The sequence below is a fragment of the Dama dama genome, chromosome 15 (assembly GCF_033118175.1).
Source record: "Dama dama isolate Ldn47 chromosome 15, ASM3311817v1, whole genome shotgun sequence".
Classification (NCBI taxonomy): Eukaryota; Metazoa; Chordata; class Mammalia; order Artiodactyla; family Cervidae; genus Dama; species Dama dama.
Genome location: NC_083695.1, coordinates 91,555,245 through 91,580,531, shown reverse-complemented (window position 1 = coordinate 91,580,531; position 25,287 = coordinate 91,555,245). Strand labels below are relative to the sequence as shown.

At 46.2% G+C, this 25,287-nt stretch overlaps 1 protein-coding gene and 1 pseudogene across 2 annotated transcripts in view; one reads left to right on the top strand and one right to left on the bottom strand.

The window, feature by feature from the left end:
• Window positions 1-826: 826 nt before the first annotated feature.
• Window positions 827-1,653, bottom strand: LOC133070795 (MRG/MORF4L-binding protein-like; annotated as a pseudogene).
• An 11,541-nt stretch (window positions 1,654-13,194) lies between these two features.
• Window positions 13,195-25,287, top strand: part of C15H10orf90 (chromosome 15 C10orf90 homolog) — a 247,423-nt gene continuing 235,330 nt past the window's right edge. For both annotated transcript variants that reach the window (XM_061163190.1, XM_061163189.1), the window contains exon 1: window positions 13,195-13,481. In XM_061163190.1, coding sequence (XP_061019173.1) covers window positions 13,242-13,481 — 240 coding nt within the window. In that variant the 5' untranslated portion in view covers window positions 13,195-13,241. The remainder of the gene's footprint in view (window positions 13,482-25,287) is intronic.

Sequence of the window (25,287 nt, the reverse complement as noted above, 5' to 3'; positions counted from 1 at the left end):
GTTTGCTCAAACTCATGTCCATTGATTTGGTGATGCCATTCAACTGTCTCATCCTCAGTCACCCACTTCTCCTCCTGCCCTCAATCTTCTCAGCATCAGGGTCTTTTCCAATGAGTCGGCTCTTTGCAACAGGTGGCCAAAGTACTGGAGCTTCAGCTTCAGCTGAAAAAAACATTTTATTTGTCATTAATGGACCCTTGCATTGCTTCCACCTTTTGGCAGTTGTGAAAAAAGCTTCTATGAACACATGTGTACAATATTTATTTGGGACCTTGCTTTGTGTTCTTTTGGGTATATACCCAGAAGTAGAGTCCCTGTCTCACATGCGAACCCTACATTTAATTATTTAAGGATCTGACATATTTTTTCCCATGATGGCTGCACCATTCTACATTCCCACCAAGAGTGCACAGTTCAGAGACAGTGTTTTATTAACCTTGTGTTCCTCCTGCCTAGAACTGTGCTTGTCATCTGGGGATGGTGCTCAGAAAGTGTCCATGGAGTGAACACATGAGCAGGAGGCAGCCTAGTTTCACTGAAATTCTGGTAGAGCCGGGGAAGCCCACAGTGTCAGCTTCAGCGGGGACAGTGCAGGTGTGAGAGCAGGAGAGTTCACAGGAGGTCCCACCAGGGGTTTCCTGCGGCGGGGCTCTGGCTTGGACTCTGCGTTATTTTTTTTTTTTTGACCCGGGCCCCTCAGAGCAGAGAGGCAGTCCATGTTTTATTGCTTGCTGTGCCCGCTCTCTGCCCACGCAGCTTGGCCCCAGGTGCAGCTTAGCCAATGCGATGGAACCCACGAGTGTCCAGAGAGGACACGGCCTGGGCTCACACATCCCGGGCCTCAGCATCTGAGCGGGACCCGTCCTGGGCGTTGGGGGCCATCCGAGCCCAGATGGTCTGAGTGACACCTCAGGAGCCTCTGGCACCTGAGGGCAGGCAGCAGGGCTGGTGGCATTTGACCCGCCGACTGCCTGGAGACCACAGCACCCGCCTGCTGCAAGTGTCTACGTCCGGCGCCGCTTGGCTGCTCTGGGGCTGGAGGGGTTGCTGTTGGCGGTCAGGACTTTGTCAGTGACCCGGCTGCGCTTCCGCTTGTCTGACCCCTCTTTGGACCCCAAGTCCGAGTTGTTCTTTTCTTTGTCTTTGCTGGACTTTTCTGTTGCTTTCCCCAAGCTTCCTGAAGATGAAAAAACATCATCAGCCCCATTGTGGGGGTCCACATCTTCCTTCATTTCCTCTTTCATTTCCTCCTCGATGATCACTTTTCCTTATCGGACTTCTTGAATGATTTCTTCTGGAAGGACGAAATTCCTCTCTGGATTTGGGAACGGAAGAATCTCAGACTCGTGCAGTGCTTGCATGTCATACATGGTGCTCAGGTGGTCCCAGATGACCTTGGATGGGACCTGCCGACCGATGTTTTGGCTGAACTTGTCTCGGATGCAGATCATGTGGAAGTGCCGATTCACACCGACGGGCTTGTGGCCCAGCATGGCGTGGAAGAGGCACACCTCCACCTCGGGGCTCCACACCACCGTCTCCTCGGCCGGGCTGGTGGCAGCCTCCCCCGGCCCCTTGTCGCCAGCCGCACCGCCGCCGCCCACCTCGGCCTCCCCCATGGCCCCGCCGGCCAGCGAGGAGCCCCGGGCGGGAGCGGGCGCGGCCAGACTCTGCGTTATTTATTTTTCAGGTAAGAGGTCAAAAGGGCTGCCCCTCCTTTCTTCAAAGGACTCAGGCTGTATCTTTGGAAACTAGTTTTGCAATCGCTGGCAGGGCAGATTTCTCATATTTAAAGAAACCCCAGACCAAACCCTCAAACTTTCTGTTTTCTTCTCTTTGAAAGGGGCAATGGATAGGTCTGGCCCTATATTCCTAGTTCATTTCAGTTTTCCAAAACAAGGCTGTTTCCTTGTTTATGAAGCAGTGAATCTGGTATTATGGTCAGTAAGCACCTTAAAACTCTCATGTTAACTTAGGCTAATATCTCATAGTATTCTAATTTGTAACTAAATTCAGACTGGGATAGAAATGACTTAAATTGTGGGAGTTGCCTCTTATTTCACATTGTTATAGGAAATATTTCTGTGAATTCAGCTACCTGAGTTGAAATGAATACTTTTCTCCACCCCCCCCCCCCACCCCAACACTTTTGATCATTGTTAGTGGGTTTCCCAGCTGGCACTAGTGGTAAAGAACCTGCATGCCAATGCAGGAGACATAAGAGATGCAGGTTCGATTCCTGAGTTAGGAAGATCCCCTGAAGGAGGGCATGCAACCCACTCCGGTATCCTCTGTCCCATGGACAGAGGAGCCTGGCCTGCTACAGTCCAGAGGGTCATAAAGAGTCGGATATGACTGAAGTGACGTATCATACAGTGCTCTCAAAATTCTGATTAATAACCTTGTGTGCGATGCTGAATGACAAGCTCTTTGAATGGTCCAGTTGAAAACCCATCCCTCCCTTCTTTCTTCAGCCCAGTTTTGGAGAGGTTGATTTTACCCCCATTGTCCTGCCTTTTATTAACCTAAGGGAAGAAAAAGTAACAGTGAGAAATAAATGTCTGTCTCATGAAAAAAAAATAGGGCTGTCAACCGATTTGAATGTTACCTGTCAGATGAGGAACGCAGAGAAACCTTAGCCAAAGCAGAGGGCAGAGCAGGGAAACCAAAACCGGGGAGGAGAAAGCAGGCAGGAAGCCCGAGGAGGGGCCCTTTGTGATCAGCCCCAGGGAGGAGAGGTGGAATCTGAGGTCCATTCCCCGCGATGATGGGCTGGCCCGGAACAGTGGCCGGCAGCACAGCCCAAGACTGAGAACCTGGGGCCACGTGAGAGGGGAGGGGGTGGATTTGCACGGTGAGGTGGCCTTGCCCCACGCCTGGTGCCCAGGTACAGGGGGTGGGCATGGTGGACAGTATGTGCCTGAGACAGACACTGGCTGGACCGGTCCAGCAGGCTCCACCCCTGTCAGTGAGATGCTGCAGTTTCTTTGTCCCCCTTGGCCCATGAAGGCCTCTCTGACAGGTGTTGCAGGGGGCAGGGGGGAGGGAGATCCCCCAAGTGATCAAGAGGGAACATACCTGGATAAACAACAGGGTCCTACTGGGTAGCGCAGGGAACTATATTCAATGTATCTTGTAATAAACTAGAATGGAAAAGAAAAAAAAATCTAATAGAGCTGAGTGTTAGAAAAAAGAGGGAACACACCTGAGAAGATGTGGCAGGTGTCTGCTTCCTAGTGGGCTTGAGATCAATTGCAGCTTAGAAATGGAATCCTGTTCTAAAGAGGTGTGCGCTTTGCTGAGCTACATTCAAAGTGTGTGTTGGCCACTTAGTCTTGTCTGACTCTTTGCAACCCCATGAACTGTAGCCCACCAGGCTCCTATGTCCATGGGATTTCCCAGGCAAGACTGCTGGAGTGGGTAGCCATTCCCTTCTCCAGGGGATCTTCCCGACCCAGGGCTCAAACTCGAGTCTCCCGCATTGCAGGCAAACCTCTTAACAGAAAGCTGTTACACCCAAGAGGGGTACTTCTATAACAGGGTGGGGACAGCTACGCATTCCCGGGCAGAGATGGAGCATGGACAGAGGCTGGTGATCCCCGTGCTGGCTAGCTTTGGAGAAGCAACAGGCGAGCAGCTCGCTGTGAGGGCATCTGTTCCTTCAGCTGGTGGCCCACAGGGTTGCCCCAGCCGTGACGCCCGCTGGAACCAAAGCTCCTAGGCCTCTACTTCCTCTTCACTATCCTGAATCAAGAAGAGATGGCATTACACTCTTGGCACGGGCTTCAAAATAACACCTCGGTGACATTTCCTCAGGCTTATACCTGCATGAAGACAAGTTGGAACCAGAGGAAAACCTCAATGAGACGTACAGCCTTTCTGTCATCTGCCTGAGTGTTTGACAGTCCTTCACCCTGATGCCTCCAGAGAAGAAAGCTGACCCTCAGGCGGGACCACAGAAAACAGAAAGCGACCCCGGGGTCTCTGAGTCACACCAGGTGCTCTGCATGGCGACTAACTCAGCGGCCTGTGAGCAGGGCTGACTCGCGGCCTCGGCAGTCTCCTCACACACAGGCTTCACTCCCTGCTCCTCTGTGTGGATGCATTTGTCACCTCGCTGTCTCAGGGAACCAGTGGTTACTGGGATTCTGTCCTGAGCAAGGTGCTGAGCTGGACATTAGGAGGACTCAGTGGAGGTTCCGATGCTCACCCCCTAAGGGCAGAGTGGGCACCACCGAAGTGCCCGGGGGACAGATTTCAAGGCCACAGACTGGACTGGAGAGGTCCCTGAGGGACCTGGGGGTGGAGTGTCGAGGGGACACTGTATGCCAGTTGGAATTGGGCTCAGCCCATCTTTCCCTGCGGGCAGAGCCTGCCCCAGAAGCTGGCCTGGGGGTAGGGTGGTTTGTGGGGCAGGCACCCGGGTCAGCGTGTGCTTCGTTCCAGGCCCTGCAGATGAGCCTTAGGAAGTGCATCTCAGGCTGGTCCCTTGGCATCCACCAGCCCCTGAACCCCACCGGCCAGGGTGGTCCTGCTGGTGGCCCTGCACAAAGCTGGCCAGAGCTGCACAGAAAGAGGAGGAGGTGGGTGGAGGGGGCTGGAGGGCACCAGGCTGCAGTCAGCATCCGAGGGCTCCATGCCTGGGCTCAGAAACGAGCCCCTTTCATAACATCCTGGCATAACACTGCCATCCATCCTTGCTTCAGGCAGTGAAAAGGAGGGGAGGAAAGGAGGGCTGGGGAGGAAGGACGGGAAGGGAGAACCAGCATGAGAACTACCACCACCAGGGCACCACGCCCTGCTGTCTTGGAGTTTGCATTCCTGGGGGCAAGGGAGAAACCAGAGAAAAGAGTCATAAATATATACATCAGAGTGAGAAGTAACATGAAGAAGAATCGAGTAGGGCAATGGAGGCGTCTGGCTGGGAAAGTCCATTGGGAAGACGGCATCTGAGTTGGGAGCAGCGTGAAGTGAGGAGAAGTTGAGCAGGTTAAGGGATGGGGACAAGGTGGAGTGAGACCTGCAAGTTATGCTTGCAGGTAAATCTTCATAGAATTATCTGGGTCAGGGTCCCCTCCCCCCTCCACCTCTCAGAATGTTCCATGAGGTCAGGGACTGTGCTGCCTTGTCCTCAGCCATAGTCTTAGCCACAGTCAAAGCCAGAGTCTCAGCCTGGTCCAAGCCTGGTGCCCAGCCCTTAGGACTGTTCATTGCATGGATGAGTAAGAGGCTTGCCTGCCCCCATGCAAAGTGCACACATCCCAAGTTTCCCAGACCCCTGCTCCACCCCCTCACCAGGATATTCTGATGGGGGAGGTGGGGAGGGTCAGGTGAGGCCTGAGGATTTGTGGTTTCAGAAGCACCCAGTGATTCTATAGCACAGGTGTAGGTTTGGTAACCCTGGGCTAGTCTACCTGTTGTGGTCAAAGCTTCAGTCTCTCCTCTGGCTCTTGGTTCAGGTGAGCTAACTGCCTCACCAGAGGGTCTCACTTTAGGGGCTACAAACCTTCTCTGTCAAGGTTATTGTTCAGTCGCCAAGTCGTGTCTGACTCTGCGACCCCATGGGCTGCAGCACATCAGGCTTCCCTGTCCTTCACTACCTCCTGGGGTTTGCTCAGTTTCATGTCCATTGAGCCAGTGATGCTATCTAACCTTCTCATCCTCTGCCACCCTCTTCTCCTTTTGCCCAGCATTAGGGTCTTTTCCAATGAGTTGGTTCTTTGCAGCAGACGGCCAAAGGATTGGAGCTTCAACATCAGTCCTTCTGATGAATATTCAGGGTTGATTTCCCTTACAGTTGACTGGCTTGATCTTCTTGCCATCCAAGGGACTCTCGAGAGTCCTCTGGCACCACAATTTGAAAGCGTCAGTTCTTCGGTGCTTAGGCTTCTTCATGGTCCAGCTCTCACATCCACACATAACTACTGGAAAAACCATAGCTTTAACTTTCAGCAAAGCGATGTCTCTGCTTTCTAATATGCTATCTAGGTTTGTCATAGCTTTCCTTCCAAGGAGTAAGAGTCTTTTAATTTCATGGCTGCAGTCAACTTCTGCAGTGATTTTGGGACCCGAGAAAATAAAATCTGTCAAGGACCAAATAGTAAATATTTTTGTCTTTGGAGGCCATTTTGTCTTTATATGCCTCCATTGTATGCTGCAGACACTCAACTTGGTCACCCTATGAAAAACAAAGGCACTGTAGATAATATGTAGACTAATGGGGACGACTCTGTGACAGTAAAACTTTATTGACAAAAAGTAAAGGCCATAGTTTGCAGGCCTCTGGTCTTACTCATCGATGGACAGCTGAGGTAGCTAGGAAATTCTTATATGTATATGAAATGCTTAAACAATAACTTGTACTGGGCCTATTTTATTTTTTTATTTTTTTTTATTATTTTTTTTTAATGTTCGGAAAACACACATGGACTATTACACATCTTCTGTGTGTATGTGTATATGCGCATGCACAATCATTACATGGAACCTTTTTGTTTTTTTTAATGTTTGGGAAACCAGGAACCTGCCCATGCTTGTTGTTGGGCTTAAAGTGTGAGAATGACCTAACTGGTCAACTTGTTAATGCAAGTTTGTGTGCCTGATGCTCAGTGAGGCCAGACAAAGTGAAATGCTGGAGTTGGGACCAGAGAAAGGTTTATTGCAGGGCCATGCAAGGAGATGGGTGGCTTCAACCTAAGAACCTCTGAGCCCCCCCAAAGGGTTTCAGCAAAGTACCTTTAAAAGCCAGGTGAGGGATGGGGGTTGCAGGGTTTGTGATCAGACTGTGTACAATTCTCTGATTGGCTGATGGCAAGGTAGCAGATCTCTGATTGGCTGATGGTGAGGTAGCAGTCATGTGTGGATGTGAGAGTTGGACCATAAAGAAAGCTGAGCACCATAGAATTGATGCTTTGAACTGTGGTGCTGGAGAAGACTCTTGAGAGGCTCTTGGACTGCAAGGAGATCCAACCAGTCCATCCTAAAGGAAATCAGTCCTGAATATTCATTGAAAGAACTGATGCTGAAGCTGAAACTCCAATACTTTGGCCACCTGATGTGAAGAACTGACTCATTTGAAAAGACCTTGATGCTGGGAAAGACTGAAGATGGGAGGAGAAGGGGACAACAGAGGATGAGATCATTGGATGGCATCACCTACTCAATGGAAATGAGTAGGGAGTTGGTGATGGACAGGGAGGCCTGGCGTGCTGCAGTCCATGGGGTCCCAAAGAGTCGGACACGACTGAGCGACTGAACTGAACTGGCATAGCAGATCTCTGATTGGCTGATGGTGAGGTAGCAGGGTGATGTCTCAGGAGTGAACATTATCAGTCCTTAGGCTCTAGGACACAGACCTGGGGCTGTGTGCTCTTGGAGGTCAAGTAGTTAACATCTTCCATTTGTTGGAGAGGGGGAGGTTTTTTTCATCTGCAAAACAACTCAGGAAAGGTGCATCAAATCCTGTTATCTAGGTATTCATATTTCAGAGGGTCAGGGAAGGTGGTCTTCCTCCCATCCCCCAACCCCACCCCTGCCCCCAAGGCCCCATGGGGTCCTGCTACCGTACGTGTTTCCTCCCTAAAGTCTGAGAGACTCTTGGAGTTACCACCTTGCTAGTAAGGGCATCCTCTGGGGCTCGAGGAAAGCCCGTCCTCTGACCAGCACAGGACTTCCTGGCACAGGACAGGAGCCTGACTGACAGCGGGTGCGTGCAGGGGGCCATTCTCTCTCTGTAAGTGTCAGCTGTGACTGGGGTGGGGCCTCATCCACATAGGTGCCCACCCCTCTGCACTGCCCCAGGGGAGGGAGGGTCCGGCTTGGGAGTCCCGGAGGTTGGCAGTAGCCATGCTATTGACTGGTGCTAGGCCTGCGGTTTCCCCTGGGACTTTGGTATTGTCCTGATAAATACTGGATCTCACAAATTCATCCAACACACTCATTAATTCATACAAGAGTGACAGCCAATATTTGTGAGAATGAAATACGGGTAGAGCGGCATGTCCCCTTGGGGAAATGGCCATAGCAACCCCCACCCCACCCCCCATTGTTGCCCATAGCCTGGGCTGGCGACTCATCTCAAGGGAGGACAGTGACAAGTGGCTGACAACATAGTTTTCCTTAGTAAAGTTGTTCGAGGATGTAGATAGCAAATTGAATTTTATATTTCCTCAAAATTTCAACCACAGTCTTCACCACCCTCTCATGCTTGCCAAAATATATACTTAAAAATCAAGCATAGTTTTTTAACAAAGTCATTGGTTTTCTTTATTCAAAATCTATTCAGACATTGAAGAGAAAATATGAAGATACCACTTGTCTTCAAATGACTCGCTCCTCCCAATGGGTTTGAAGGAGGGCTGTGTGGTCTCTCACTCAACATGGGTTGGTTTGGTTTTTAGCAGCATTGGAAATGGCTGTGAACGTTTAATTGGCCCAGACCTGAACACCCAGCAGGTGCAAACTAAATAATTATTGAAGACTTGCAAAGGGAGAGAAAATGAATCTTGTAGATGAATATGGCTTCAAGTCATGGTTCAAGTCATGGTCTGTGTGCAGGTTGGAAAAGAATTTCCAGACACGGGCAGAATGAGAGGAGAATAGAGTTTTTTAAAGTGGGAGATGCTGTTAGAACTGTGGGCTGGCTCCAGGGAAAGCCTGTCCCTTTCGCAGGCTAGTAGCAAATTTTTATAACCTCAAGACAGAGAAAATTCCTGCTGGAACAGTGGCATTAGATGACTGGTTAAGATGCTATAGGATGGGTAATAGGGTGGATATTTTACCTAATATGGGGTCAGGGAACTGGTCGGTTTGTATCCAGAGACTCGTGGCAACAGTTGCTATGGGGCTTGGTCAGTTCCAGAGATTTTTGCCCTGTGACCTTGATACAGGGCTCCACACCTGTGGCCTGGGCAGCAGGCTCCACAGTTGATGCTACTGCTCCAGGTCTCTCCTTTTTGCCACTTCCCCTTGAAAATTTAGTGAAGTGAAGTGAAGTGAAAGTCACTCAGTCGTGTCTGACTCTTTGTGACCCCGTGGACTGCATAGTTGATGAAATTCTCCAGGCCAGAACACTGGAGTGGGTAGCCTTTCCCTTCTCCAGGGGACCTTCCCGACCCAGAGATCGAGCCCAGGGAGAAATATCAAATTCAAAATACAGTGTAGTGAAGCAGAAAAAAAATTTTTTTTCCATTTATGGAAGAGAAAAAGTACAGTTTTAGTTAGTTATCCCAGGGACCAATTTGGGGAAATTAAACAGAATCTTATGAGGGACATTAATAAGGTCAGACATCTCACTTTTATAGATGACTGACTTATTTGGTTTAAGAAAAAACACAGCAAAAGATTCAGCTAGTAGTTTTCCAGAAAGAATGATGATTATTTGCAGTGAATACAGTGGTTTCTATTAATTCTTCCTTGTTCTTGGCTGTGATGCTTTATGACAAAATGTATGCACAGAAAGTGAAAAGTGAAGGTCCTTGGTTGACTTTTGTGCATGCAAGGCTAGCTGTGGGATAAAAAGTGTACCGTAACAGGAGAAGATAGTTGATACATTTTCATTTAATTCATCCACTGAACAAATAAATACTTCGTATCTATAACTGATTACTGGAAGGATCACCCCTTTTCCATATAAATAAAGTAAGTAAACTGTTAGTCACTGAGTCATGTCCTGCTCTTTGCAACCCCATGGAGTGTAGCCCGCCAGGTTCCTCTGTCCATGGGATTCTCCAGGCAAGAGTACTGGAGTGGGTTGCCATGCCTATCTCCAGGGGATCTTCCCAATCCAGGGATTGAACCCGGGTCTCCCACATTACAGGTGGATGCTTTACCTTCTGAGCCACTGGGGAAGCCCATGCATTGATGCTAAAACCCCGCACAGCTGAATGATTTGCAAAAGATTGAGGTTCATCAAGGAACTTGCATTCTCTTCCTACCCTGGTTAAAAGGCACAGGACCCCATAATCAGTTGTAATATTCTCAGTCCTTTTGTTTTATTTTATTTTGCTCTGTTTTATTTTAGAACCCCTGTGGGTGGGTATTAAGAGCAGGAGAAAGACAGCGCATCATTCCCAAGTCCAAAAGTCATGTGAATTTCACTTATCTGTTAGAAAAGGATGACAGTTTAGATGTGCTCACAGTAAGCCCTTTGCCTCTGAGAGAAGACTTCGGCTCCCACCTGATGAGTGAAACACCCATAAATAAAAATGTCATTTCCCCCAAGAGGGAAATCAAATTATGAATTCAGAAATTCATAGTCATCTGTTTTTATTGTTGCCTAATGCTTTTAGATCTGCGCAGGCCCTGCAGAAAATCAGCTCTGAAACTGCATAATTAGGACATCTTTCATAGTCATAAATGCTAATCCCACTGGAGAACAGATTAAGAATTCATAGGCATAAATTCCTGGCACCAGGTATCTGAAGTTTCTTTTCTTTCTGAATAATTCATTATTTAAATACTTCACTGTGCATCTTATACAATCCTACATGTTGTATCAGGGGCAAGGGAGAAACATTAACTCCACATATATTTCAACACTAAATACATTCAAGGCTTATTTATGTTGATTTGGTGTCATTGGCTTGCAACTGCTAACAATGGTACAGCTTTTTAGTTAGTAGCCCCAGGGACCAATTTGGGGAAATGAAGTAGGATCTACTGCAGGACATTAATAAGGTCAGAGATCTAGCATTTATAGTTGACTGAGTTACTTGGTTTAAGAAGGAAAAAAAAATTAGCTAAAGGTTCAGGTAGTTGTCTTCCAGAAAGAGTGATGATTATTTGCAGTTAATGCTTTCCCATTCATGGCCGTGACATTTTATGGCAAAATGTGTGCACAGAAAGTGAAAAGTGAAGGCCTGTGTTTGATTTTGTCCTTGCAAGGCTGGCCATGGTGGTTCCGCAGCCCAGCAGGCATCTTCAAGACTGCAATACCCTTCTTCCTTGAGGGTTTAAGGTCTCCATCAGCTGGTGCAGACCTCCTCATTGGAAGCACTCCTGTGCGGTGGGGACCTGCTCATCTGGTGACCGTCGCACTGCGGGGCAGTGGACTCTGTGGAAGGAAGGTGTCCTCTCATCTTTGAGTCTCTGCCGCCTGTACAACACCTGGCAGGAAGAAGCATGTCACGAGTGTTTGTTTAATAACATAGTGGGTATTCAAGGTCTAGCCCAAACTCCGTTGGTTGCAACTGATAGAAATTCAAACAGTTTAAACCTAAAGGAGAAAGTGGGCTTCCCTGGCGGCTCAGTGGTAAAGAATCTGCCTGCCAATGCAGGAGATGCGGGTTCAATCCCTGGGTCTGGAAGATCCTCTGGAGAAGGGAATGGCAACCCACTCCAGTATTCTTGCCTGGAGAACCCCATGGATGGAGGAGTCTGGCGGGCTACCATCCATGGGGTTGCACAGAGTCAGACACGACGTAGTGACTAAACAAAAAGGAGAAAGTGGTGTTGAGTCCTCCCCGAAGGCCACAGAAGTGGAGCCCAGAACCAAGGTCACCTCCAAAGCTAATAGAGCCCCTTTGTCCATTACCCAAAGCCCCTGATCATCACTAACAAGCTTCCTGAACCGAAACTAGGCAAAGAGACGTGCTACAGACTCACCCTATAGCACCCTAACCAATCACCTAACACCTATCTTCCAGCAGGAATTTTCTTTGTCTTGAGGCTATAAAAATTAGCTACTAACTCACAAAAACTGTCAATTCTCCCTAATCTGTCAGGAGTTGTCGGCTCGCCACGTTCACAGTGACCACTCTATCTCTACTCTTTGTTCTTAATAAACACTCCTTTCTGCGGTACTCTCCGTCTGGAAATTCTTTTCCAGCCGGTGCTTGGACTGCCTCAATAAGTAACGCAAGGATACTAAAGAGAAAGTATACTTTTCTTTTTCTTTTATTTTTTAAAATCAGTTTTTTTATTTCACTTGGAGAAAGCATAATTTTCTAACATGAGCCGACAAGCAGAGAAGATGGTGACTAGTACCCAAGGACCCCCTTCCCCAAGCTAGAATTCGGGTTTCTTTTACTAAAAAGGAGGGAAAGGGGTTGGTTGCTGAAACCTCTCTGGAGCCAGAGTCCTTTGTTCTCCCAGCTGTCCAGGCAGGTCACAAGGTTACTATAAACCTCTAATAAGGCAAACGCTATTCTCTCTTATGCAGCTTATTATCTCTGTGTGAATGGAAAGGTGTCATACCCTTGAAGGTCAGAGCCTTGGGAATGGACTCTTCTGTCAGTTTCAGGCCATAGGCAATCAGTTCTTAACTTTCAGCAAAAGCAACAGAATGCAAAGGTTAAAGTAAAAGAAGCAGATCTGATGCAGAGTCAGATTTGTTCTTCCTTATGGGAAGAACTGTGCAACATAGTTTGGGCAGAAAACACTTAACTACTCTTTGGAAGTGTTGCCTTATGTGACTCTATTGGAAGTTACTGTCTCACCATTTTGCTACCAGATCCTCCCAACAACCCTGTGAAGGGCAGGTCTTATTATTTCAAGTTTCCTGGTGGGGAAAATGAGGCTCTGGGTCGTGAGAGAATTCCCAGGGTTGTGCGGGAACTGGAGCCCTCAGCTAAGCCAGGACATCCCCCCGAGTGGCTCCCAGGGCGTCCTACCCGAGCTCCGAGTCCCTGATGCCCGCTTTAGCCTTCGCTGCCTCTGTGCTGACTTCTCTTTTTCACTTGAATGCGTTTCTTATCTTTCCCAGGGCTGAGGTCACCCTTTGTGTCAGTAGGAGTCTGTTCTTGTTCCTCTCAGTCCTGGCAAGAAAAAGCAGGAATTCTAAAAATCAGCAATTATCCCTCCTGGTTCCTTTGTACAGTGCCCCGTAAATAATTTATTTGGATCGAGGGACTGGAGACTGAAAACATATATTGGATCTCGCTGCAACCGGGTGGATGCTATGTTCAGAACTTGAGTGCAGTGGGAAAAAGAAGTGTGTCTTTGAAATCAGAGGAAATTTTGAGTGACCCGAGAACACAGGTGGAAGTGCTGGAGACGGGCGGACAGCATCAAGAAGGAGTATTTTCATGGCACATGAAGGTCACCCTCAAGGTTCCCACGTGCAGACCCTACGTGCTTTACGGCTGGGGTTTGCAAACAATGCAGTCTGGAACTGGAAAACTCCGGGAGAGGTCTGAGCTCAGGCACTTCCCAAGTGCCTCCTGCTGCACTCGATACCTGGATGAAACAAAGAAAATTGTGTTTGCCAGGCTCACTCGCTGAGAAACAAGATTCCGCGTATCATGCAGCAGTCTGGAATTCCTACAAAAACTCATCAGAAAGGGTATGTGGCCCGCCACACGGACACAGTCGTCTACCCGACTTTTCAGATCAAAACGTTTAGTACAGAGTTGAAAAACCATGTGATGGTCATGGATTTTGTGAAGAGGAACTGGTTTCCCTCCCAGAGAAGAGCCAAAGTTTGTATCATTCATATGTATCAAGGCCTGAAGACAGCTGAGCAGACAGCCAGCAGATATGAGGTAAGGCTGAATTGGGGCACACACCTCATTCCGAGAAATGGAGTGCTGCTCTTCAAACAGACAGCTCAGATGTTCTATCTGGTCTGATAAATTAATCATCGGTTTAGTTTTTCTCAAAGGATTTGGAAAAGACTTTCTCATCTCTTAATTTATTTCAGTTTTTGAAATACGAGGCGGGGAGGGGGGTGGAATTGGATAACTGGAATTTGCACATTACACACGTCTGCCCTTACAAACATTTAATAGTGCTCCAAAGAGCTGGATAATTTGTATCCACATTTAGTAACTGCAGTATATTTCTGGGAGTTAAATTTTCTTAGCTCTGTGTATTTGCAATCATCTGTCTTTAAAAACAAATTCCCATTTGTTTCCTGATGCATTTTGCAGGAGATTATCTATGCCTTGCTTTGATCAAGTTAACATAGAATGATTTAAGTTACTCTAGTAAGAATGGGCTTTTATTTTTTGATAGTGAGATCTTGTTTTTAAACAGGAACTACTTTTTGTGGGAGAAAAAAGGAGAACTTGGGAGATTGAGAATGTCACAGTTAGATAAACACATTACTCTGAAGCATATTTGTATTCTGTAACTAGAATAAGCCACAAGCAGTTATCCTCCAGGAGGTAAACACACACGAAATCTGATCAGGTCTTTATTGTACATGGAATAAATTATGAATGACATTGTAATTGATTCCCATATAGCTCACTTACCCATCCCTTTTGATAAATGTAACATGCAAATTACTAATGTTTTATGAAGAGGTAACCTTTCTGAATGCTGATGCTGTCGTTAGGAAAGGCTTCCCATGAATGCTGGCAAAACCCCTAGCTCTTTTGTTCCCCACACTGGGCTTCCTTCTTCCAGGGCAATGTCACACAGAACCTGTTCTGCTGGGTTCAAGGCTGGCTTCTCCCAGTGCCAGCCCCAGGATTGTGAATTTCCATGTTCACCACAGAGATATAAAGGCCACAGAAATAATGGTGTTAATTAAATTCAGTAATCGTTGTTCATTAGTTCATTGCCCAATCAACCAGAGCAAAAGGTGTGCAATTAGAATATAATTGAAGGAAACCAGAGATGTTATTATTCACAAAGAATTAATCAGATGGGGACAGAATTTTATCATTGTGTAGCTTTCACTGAGGTTATTTTTCAGTCCTCCGGAGAGAGAGGAAAACTTGTTGAATTATATCAGCTTGCATTTTTAAAAAGTGTACTTGGGTCCATTTTAAATCCTCAATGGCAAAGAGCAGCTCCTGTATCCTCAATTTTTTTTGTATGCATAAAACTTTGTTTATTCCTTTAGCAACATTGAAGGTAACAGTGTGAAAAACTGCATCTTTGTAGAAGATTGTAAAAAACATCTATTATACTGACAGCTGCAGGTACAGCATTTTTGCGTGACTCAACTCTGCTCCAACCCCCATTTCCAAATACAGCCAACAATTGAGGCTGTGTGCCTGCTGCTTGAGAGTAACCTGGAGTCTCAAGTCTCATGTTAAAGTGAGTCTGAGACCCACAGCAATCAGGTCAACTGAACTCTCCTCACTATGTCTGTGATGTGAAAGGTGGCCCAGGCAGGTCCTGCTTCCTCCGCTCAAGCACAGGCCAAGTTTGAACACTCAGACAGGATCTGAGCCTCTGATCCCCCTGAATTCCAAGCTCTGTTCTTTCAGTAGCAAACATTTCAGCTTAAAATATTCCACATCCATTGAACTGTTCTTTCTGTTATTCCCTCTGGGGAACGGCAGCACAATTTAGGTTAGGAAACCCAACAAGAAGGCAACTTCCTGGCTCACTTCTCAAGCTGAACTGATGAGAGCCCAATTAACAGCCTCTGGGTTCCGTTAGACTTGGCCCAGTGACCCCTTCTCTCTCAAAGGCTCCAAGGCCATTGGTTAACCTGCCAGGGCTTTAACCATAAAGTACCTGATGGGGCGAAAAATGAGCCTGGTCAGTGGGATGAACTCTCAATGCACAAAGGTGCTGGATCAAAGAAACTGGCTGCCTCTCCAGGAAAAGTGAGTTTGGGAGATTTTGCTTCTGCAAAAACCTTATGGATTTCAGGTCCTTCCCAGGAGGACCTACAGATCTATTTGAGCTGAGTTTAAGGTCTAAGGCTGGCATTTTTCTAAAACTATCACCTTAGTTCTGAGTTGTGTTAACACTTGGAGATACTGCCTTTCATCTGAGAGAGGCAGTGACCCAGCTTAACTCTGGCCCCAGGATGGTCCAGCCACACTCATTCCCTGTCTGAAGCTACCTTTTAATAGGAACAGCAAGCAGATGTGTTGTGCTGAAAGGCAGAGAGGATTGGGAGCAGATGGTGGTGAGGAGGCTGAAGACCCTGGTCTTCATGTTTGTAAAGCCGCGATCCCCGCTGACTCCAGCAATGCCCCAAACTATTAAAAGCACAGTATGTTCAGGACCTTTGTCCTTCTGCAAACATACTTGATAAATTTTGGACATCAGAATAACTGTAACTGGGCAAGGAAGTGGATGTGCATTTGAGTTCTGGTTGCTGTCAACATTGCAAGCGTGGCCGCGATTTGCTATGAAGTGCCCCGTGCACGGTTTCCCTGGTGTCACGAAGGGAAGCCATGTAGAATTCAGAGATGTGTTCATGTCTCCCAGTGTCGGAATGTGAGGTGGCATCTGTTGATACTTGAAATCTTTCTAATGATAGGCACAGGCCAGGACATGCCAGCCACATCTCACCCATCTGTCTTCCTGCAGGTGACAGTTTCTGATGCCTTTAATCATTAGGTGGACCAGGGCAAGTTTCTATGTTTGGTGGTCACCATCTGGCCATGCTTCTCGACATTTCCTCAAACCTCTGGCATCTCCACCTCTTCTTCCTATTCATCCTCTTTTGTGGGGGGAGGAAACGGGGGGCTGTGGTGCTCAATTCCAACTGAATATAAGCACTGTGTCAAAAGTTCACCATTTTTTTTATTTTACTGACTTTTTGCACATATTTAACTACATTTTGATGAACTTAGATGTATGCACACATCCGTGATACGATCACTGCAACCAAGATACTAAACACACCCATTGCTGCTAAAGATTTCCTTATGTTCTTTGTGTTGCTTCTTCTGTTTGTTTTTCTGGCAGTAGAAGCATCATGAGATCTATCTCCTTAACATATTTTGAAGTAACAATGTCATATTATTAAGTATAGGCATTGTGTCATATAGGAAAGTGCTAGAACTTATTCATTTTGCATAACTGAAGTTTTATGTTTTATGAGTAGCATTCCACATTTGTCCTCGCCTAGGTTCTGGCCACCACTGTTCTATTTTCTGTTTCCATGAATTTGCCTGGTTTGGATACTTCAGTAAGTGGAATCTTGCAGGGCAAACCATGCCATTTGTCCTGCTGTGACTGGTTTATTTCACTTTGCACAATGTCTTCTAGTTTTATTTATGTTGCCACAAATGGTAGAATTTTCTTCTTTTTTAAGGCTGAATAATATTCTAGTTATCTATGTATTAGGGCTTCCCAGGTGATGCTAGTAGTAAAGAACCTGTCTGTCAATGCAGAAGACATAAGAGATGCAGGTTCAATCCCTGGGTCAGGAAGATTCCCTTCAGGAGAGCATGGCAACCCACTCCAGTATTCTTGCCTGGAGAATCCCCATGGACAGAGGAGCCTGGTGGGCTACAGTCCACAAGGTCGCAAAGAGTCAAACAGGATTGAAGCGACTTAGCACAAATATACGCAGGTATGTATTACATTCTCTTTATCTGGTTATCTGTCGGTGGATAATTGGATTGTTTTCTCCTGGTGAACTTTAAAAGCTACACATGGCTATGACCCAGCCAAGGCCCTTGTGACCTGAGTTTGCTGTTTGTGTGTGTCAAGTTTGCTGTATTCCTTCAAAGAGCATTAAACTTGATTCTGACGCGAGGTTATGTTACTTGAAAACACTTTGATCCTTTTGAGCCTTACCTTTTGGCAGACTTTCGTCAGGGCAATTCTTCTCAGTCATGGATGATTTTACTCCCCAGAGGATATCTGGTGATGTCTGCAGACATTCAGACATTTCTGGTTTTCACAGTGCAGGAAAGATGTTCCCGGTACCTACTGGGTAGAGGCCAGGGATGCTGTCAAGTATCCTGCAGTTCCCAAGACAGTCCTCTGACCCCAGAACAATGAACTGCTCATCCTGAAATGTCCTCACTGTGGAGGCTGAGAAACCCTGGTCTTGGGCTAATTCAGCCCCACTATTTATTAAAATTTTATTTGATCTAAGTATAGTTGATTTACAATGTTGTTTTAATTTTTACTGTACAAAAAAGTGATTCAGTTATATATATATATATATATATATATATATAATATATATGTATATATATATACAATATTCTTTTTCATATTTATGTCCACTACGGTTTATCACCAGATGTTGAATACAGTTCCCTGTGCTCTACAGTAGGCCCTTGCTGTTTATCCATCCTGTGTGCGACAGTTTGCATCTGCTAATTCCAAACCCCCAGTTTACCTTCTACCACCTCCCCTCCCCCTTGGCAATCACAAACCTGTTCTCTGCGTTCCTGAGTCTGTTTCTGTTTTCTAGATAAATTCATTTGTGTCATATTTTAGATTTCATATAGAAGATGTATCATGTGATACTTGCTATTCTCTGTCTGACCTCACTTAGTATAATAATCTCTAGGTCCATCCATGTGGCTGCAAATGCCATTATTTTCATTATTTTTTATGCATGAATATTATTCTGTTGTTATTAGTGCCACATCTTTATCTTTGTCCACCTATCAGTGGACACTTAGGTGGCTTCCATGTCTTGACTGTCGTAAATAGAGCTGCTATGAACATAGGGGTGCATATCTTTTTGAATTATAGTACTGTCCGGATAATGTGAAGTCAAGCGGACCGTAGGAAGCATCATGATGAACAAAGCTAGTGGAGGTGATAGAATTCCAGCTGAGCTATTTCAAATCCTAAAAGATGATGCTATTAAACTGCTGCAGTCAGTATGCCAGCAAATTTGGAAAACTCAGAAGTGGCCACAGGACAGGAAAAGGTCAGTTTTCATTCCGATCCCAAAGAAAGGCAATGCCAAAGAATGTTCAAACTACCACACAATTGCACTCATCGCACATGCTGGCAAAGTAATGCTCAAAATTCTCCACACTAAGCTTCAATAGTTTATGGACTGAGAACTTCTAGATGTTCAAGCTGGATTTAGAAAAGGCAGAGGAATCAGAGATCAAGTTGCCAACATCTGTTGGATCACAGAAAAAGCAAGAGAATTCCAGAAAAGCATCTAATTCTGCTTTATGGACGACACCAAAGCCTTGGACTGTGTGGATCACAACAAACTGTGAAAAATTCTTCAAGAGATGGGAATAACAGACCATCTTATCTGCCTCCTGAGAATTCTGTATGCAGGTCAAGAAACAACAGTTAGAACCAGACACAGAACAACAGACTGGTTCCAAATGGACAAAGGAGTATGACAAGGCTGTATATTGTCACTTTGCTTATTTAACTTATATGCAGAGTACATCATGCTAAATGCCTGGCTGGGTGAAGCACAGACTGGAGAAATATCAGGAGAAATGCCAGGAGAAATATCAGTAATCTCAGATATGCAGATGACACCACTTTATGGAATAAAGTGAAGAGGAACTAAAGAGCCTCTTGATGGAGGTGAAAGAGGAGAGTGAAAAAGCTGGCTTAAAACTCAACATTCAAAAAATGAAGATCATGGCATCCAGTTCCATTACTTCATGGCAAATAGATGAGGAAACAATGGAAACAGGGAGAGACTTTATTTTCTTGGCCTCCAGCATCACTGCAGATGGTGACTGCAGCCATGAAATTAAAAGATGCTTGCTTCTTGGAAGAAAAGCTATAATAAACCTAGACAGCATATTATAAAGCAGAGACATTACTTTGTCAACAAAGGTCATCTAGTCAAAGCTATGGTTTTTCCAGTAGTCATGTATGGATGTGAGAATTGGACCATAAAGAAGTCTGAGTGCTAACGAATTGATGCTTTTGAACTGTGGTGTTGAAGAAGACTCTTGAGAGTCCCTTGGATTGCAAGGAGATCCAACCAGTCAATCCTAAAGGAAATCAATTCTGAATATTCATTGGAGGGACTGATGCTGAAGCTTCAATACTTCAGCCACATGATGTAAAGAACTGACTCCTTGGAAAAGACCCAGATGCTTGGAAAGATTGAAGGCAGGAGGAGAAGGGGATGACAGAAGATGAGATGATTGGATGGCATCACTGACTTCATGAACATGAGTGTGAGTGGGCTCTGGGAGTTGGTGATGGACTGGGAAGCCTGGTGTGCTGCAGTCCATGGCATTGCAAAGAGTCAGAGGTGACTGAGCGACTGAAGTAAAATAAATGCCCAAAAGTAGAATTGCTGGATCATACGGCAACTCTATTTTTAGTTTTTTTGAGGAAACTCCATACTGTTTTCCATAGTTCAGCCCCACTATTAAGGCCTGCTCCTTGTGAGTTCAGTTCAGTCACTCAGTTGTGTCTGACTCTTTACATCCCCATGGACTGCAGCACGCCAGGCTTCCCTGTCCATCACCAATTCCCAGAGCCTGCTCAAACTCATGTCCATCCAGTCTGTGATGCCACCCAACCATCTCATCCTCTGTTGTCCCCTTCTTTTCCTGCCTTCAATATTTCCCAGCATCAGGGTCTTTTCCCATGAGTGAGTTCTTTGCATCTTGTGGCCAAAGTATTGGAGTTTCAGCTTCCATGTAAGTCCTTCCAATGAATATTCAGGGTGGCTTTCCTTTAGGATTGACTGGTTTGAACTCCTTGCAGTCCAAGGGACACTCAAGAGTCTTCTCCAGCACCACAGTTCAGCACCACAGTTCTCAACACCACAGGTCACAGTTCTCCAACACCACTTGATGCCCCATGTTTGTGATATCTTGCTACCAGGGCCAATGGGAACAGGAACTGTTTCCGGCTCTGAGTGAGTTCCTGGAAGTGTCTGGCAGGCCACTGTCTAGTAGTTCTTTTCCTGTTTTCAGGTAGTTTTCCCTGCGTGTGTGCTTGCATGCTCAGTTGCTAACTTGTGTCAGACTCTTGTGACCCCATGGACTGTAGCCCTTCAGGCTCCTCTGTCCATGGGATTCTTCAGGCAGAAATATTGGACTGGGTTGCCTTTTCCTTCTCCAGGAGATCTTCCCAACCCAGGGATTGAATTCACGTCTCCTGCATCTCTTTAATTGGCAGACAGGTTCTTTTCCCACAAGCAAGTTAATATTCAGCCAGAGACTGGGGGGCCCCTTTGCAGGTTAATATATCTCTCTTTCCTTGCTGTTCTTTGGTATTTCACTGCGCAAATTCTGGCTACCTTGGCCTCTCTGAATCCTCACCTCTGCCTTCTCCACTCAGTGAGATGCCAGTCTCTCAAGTTTCCCCTTCCTGATACACAGCCTGGAAGATGCCTCTCTGTGGGGACAATTGTAGGACTCACCTCTCTGGTTCCCCATCCCTCCAGGATTATAGCCCTACACTGTGTGTGTCCAGTGTCTGGAAACAGTTGCTTCATAGCTTTTGTCTGGTTGCTCCATCATGCTCGGTCAGTAGTAGACATGTCTGTCCATGTGGTTATGATGTCCCTGGGGCTTCCCAGTGGTAAAGAATTGCCTGCCAGTGCAGGAGGTGCAGGAGACGTGGGCTCAGTCCCTAGGTTGGGGAGATTCTCTGGAGAAGGAAAAGGCAACCCACCCCAGTTATCTTGCCTGAAAAATCCCATGGACAGAGGAGCTGGGTGAGCTACAATTCATGGGGCCACAAAGAGTTTGACACGACTGAGCGTGCACACACACACACACACATAAACACACACACACACACACACACTGGAAGTTGAGAAACACCACTCTGGGCTTTGATGAATGTTTTACTGTTGTTGAAAGGAGCCCTTAGGTAATATGAAATAAAAACACTCAAGTTTTCAGTGCTCGAGCTACCAGAGAACTTTATTCAGGGAATAAAGAAGTCATCGAGACCTAACAAAGATGAAACAAACATTCCCTTTCTCCTCACAGTTGCCAAAAGTTGCAGAACAATGTACCTGTTTCCCAACCAAGCTGAAGAGACTTCCCTAGATCAGAGGCTTCTGAGTCTCGCTTTTCTGCCTGAAGTCTTGGCCTCTGGGTGATGCTTTCCTGGGATGTGTTGGTGGTTCTGGCTGCAGGAAAGGTGCTGAGCCCTCCAGAGTCAGGACTCAGAAGAGGACATTTTGCAAAGGACAATAAGTATTTCAATTCACTTTGCCAGCCAATGAAGAGGTCAGAATCCTGTGCCTCATGCCCAGGACTTGAGAGTGTAGTTGGTGATCCTTCTAGAATCTCCTAGAGGTTTCAGCCACTCATCCATTGACATTGGTTGGTAGCCTCTGTCCAGATGCAGGAGGGAATCCAAGAGGCAAAAGATGAAGTGACCACTCTTGGGAATCAGTGCTTCCATTGACCACTTTTTTCCCCCGCCTCCCTGCTCTTGCCAATGGGAGACTGGCCATGAGGGGTGGGATCCTGAAGAGGCACAGAGGTCAGAGGTTGGAGATGAGTTTTGATAAGTCAGGAAGCATACCTGCTGACTGACATCTCCAGATTAACTGCACTGTGAGTTTTAGGAAAGGTGAAGAGCAGGTTGATCTGGAACATTTACAGCTGAGCCTCACGAGACCGATCTGACGTCATTGTGGCCAACTTGCTGGGAAAAATATCAATAACCTCAGATACACAGATGACACCACCCATATGGCAGAAAGTGAGGAAGAACTAAAGAGCCTCTTGACGAAAGGCTACACACACACATACACACACACACACATACACACGCGTGCACACACACACCTACACACACATACACATACACACCTACACAAACACGCACACACATACACACATACACACACATACACACACACACATATATCTATTCTTTTGCAGATTCTTTCCCCTTATTACAAAATATTGAATGTTGTTCCTATCCTATACAGTAGGTCCTTGTTGTTTATCTACTTTACGTACACTAGTGTGTATATGTTAATCCCAAACTCCTAATTTGTCCCTCCCCTTCCCCCTTCCCCTTTGGAAACCATAAGTTCATTTTCTAAGTCTGTGAGTCTGTCTCTGTGTTGTAAATAAGTTCATCTGTATAATCTTTTTTTTAAGATTCTGCATGTAAGTGAAATCGTATGGCACTTGTCTCTCTCTGTCTGACTTGCATCACTTCGTACACCAAGCTCTAGCTCCATCCATGTTGGTGCATCTTTTTTTTTTTTTTTTTAATGGCTTTTTAAATCTTCTTTATGGCTGAGTACAAAAATCTCTTTTTTTAAACTTGAAAACCAGGTGATTAGGATACAGGTCCGAAGCCTTGATCTGGAAGTTTCAGACCAATATTTTCCAACCACATGAGCCAAGGAGAAAGTGACAAAGAAGGCCGTGTGAATTGCCTGTGTTGAGAAAGCTGATGTGAGGGGGGAGAGGGCATGGGGGCGATAGAATCAGAGGGCAGTGTCTGGACCACTCTGTGCAAGGAGAGCTGAGATGGGGCTGGAACAAAGGGGACTGTGTTGGCTGGTCTCTGAATCGCCCCATTGATCCCCACCACAGCTGTGTGAAGCACACGAGCCCTGTTTTTCCAAAGAGAAAATTTTGCGAGACCCAGGAAGTGATGCCCAGAGACACCGTTAGGAGTGGCCGAAGAAAGCTTTAGTTACATCAGCTCTGCCGTTGTGCTTCTTGCTTGGCATTGGGGGCGAAGAGCGGGAAGCAGCCTTTGTCAGGACAGCAATAGCTGGGCCCCCCGGGGACGTCAGGGTGGGCCCTGGAGAAAGCGGGCTCTGCCCAAATCAGATGGGAGGAGGCATTAGAGAGCCCCCAGCTCTCCTTCTGCTTTGGGCAGCTCTTCTTGTGGCTTTTCCACTAAGCACCTCCTTGCAGTTTGTAAGTCCCACGTGGGCTCATAGTGTCCTCTGGGAAGTGGAAGTCCCAGGTCCACTTCCTTCCCTAGTGGAGCAGATGGACTAAAGGGGAGATACTGGGCTGGGTTGCTTTAAAAAGTATATCGGGCCTCCTGTGTGCCAGGAGCTGGGCTTGGTGCTGGGGACACAGAGGTCCGGACGGCAGCGCTCCTGTCCCTTCTCGTCCTCTGTTCAGGGAGGCAGCAGTCGGTGCCGAGTCTGGGGTCTACATGGACCCATAGACCAGAGAACTGCATGAGACCGCATGGGAGAGAGTGCTTTGGGCACGTTCTTCACAGAAGAGTGCGAGTTTCCCGTGACCCAAAGGGAGCAGGAGAATCTGGGATAAGAACGGAGAAAAGGAAGACGCTTCAGGTGGATGGGATGGCAATTTCTAGGCACAGTCAGGCAGAACCTAAACAAAACCCAGTCATCTCTTGAATTGCAGCTAGAATTTGCAGGAATTGCTGAAAGAACGGAGCCAGGCGGAGAGAGAGCTCCTGAAATTTCCTTTGGGTTCCCTTGAGTTTGTGGCTGAGGACCAATCTGTGCTGTGAAATTCCACAAGGCCAAAGAACAACTGGCAAGGAAAGAATGTCCTGGGATGCTACCAGATGAACCGTGCTCAGAGCTCACTCAGGGCCACGGGTCATGGACGTTCCCAGCCACCCAGAATTCAGAGACCTCCCTGAGTGTGTGGCAAGTTCAGTGGAGGTTCAGTAAGGGCCCTGCCTTAGAAGTCTGCTAAATCAGCCCTAGAGGAAAGGCTGTTTCTAGGTCTGTGTGTACTCAGTCACTTCAGTTGGGTCCAACTTTCTGTGGCCCCATGGACTGTAGCCCTTCAGGCTCCTCTGTCCATGGAATTCTCCAGGCAAGAATACTGGAGTGGGTTGCCATGCCTTCCTCCAGGGGATCTTTCTGACCTAGGGATGGAATCCGCATCTCTTACATCTCCTGCATTGGCAGGCAGGTTCCTTTATCACTTCTGCCACTTGGGAAGCCCCATTCCAGGTCCATCCTATAACAACTTAAAACAGTCTTAAAAGAATCAAGCTGTTTCACAAGCTGTTTAACTGCCTGCCAGAACAAAGTTCAACACTCTTTAAAAGATTACAACAAAATCCATCAAGTAATAATAAAAAATTTAAAGAATATCTGGCATTCAGATAAAGTTTTCTATGTATTCAAAGAAGCAGGAAAGTATGATTTAACCAGGGGAAATTATGATTAATAGAAGCAGATCCCTAAACGGATGGAGAGATGATGGAATAGCAAGCAAGGACTTTTTAAAAAGCTCTTGTAACCACTATAAATATATTAACTACCCCTCTAAATTTAAGGATTTAAGGGCAGATATTACATAAATGGTAAGAAAAATAGTTAACATAAAAATAAACTAAATAGAACTTATAGAGAAGAAAATAAAGTGATTCTTTAATACTATCTGAAATGGAAGTTTTACTAGGTGGTATTAACAGGAAATTGGATTCTATAGAAGAAAAGATCAGTGAAATTTCTGATTGAACACAAAGGAGAAAAAAGAGAGGGATTAATATCAAAACATCCAAGACCCATATAATTAGAATCTTAGAAAGAATAGGTATGGGGTGAGGGTAGGGAAAAGTTTTGAAGAAATAGTGGCTAAAAGTTTTCATAATGTAGTGGAACTTATGTCAAAGCATGGCTTGTCATGTGTATCTTATATAGGCCAGGTATACTTGGCAGTGGCCAGATCAGCAAGATTGGCCCATGTCATGTGAAATAGAATATATTTCAGTGTTTCCAACATGGTGGTCTGCAGCATTATCAGTCAG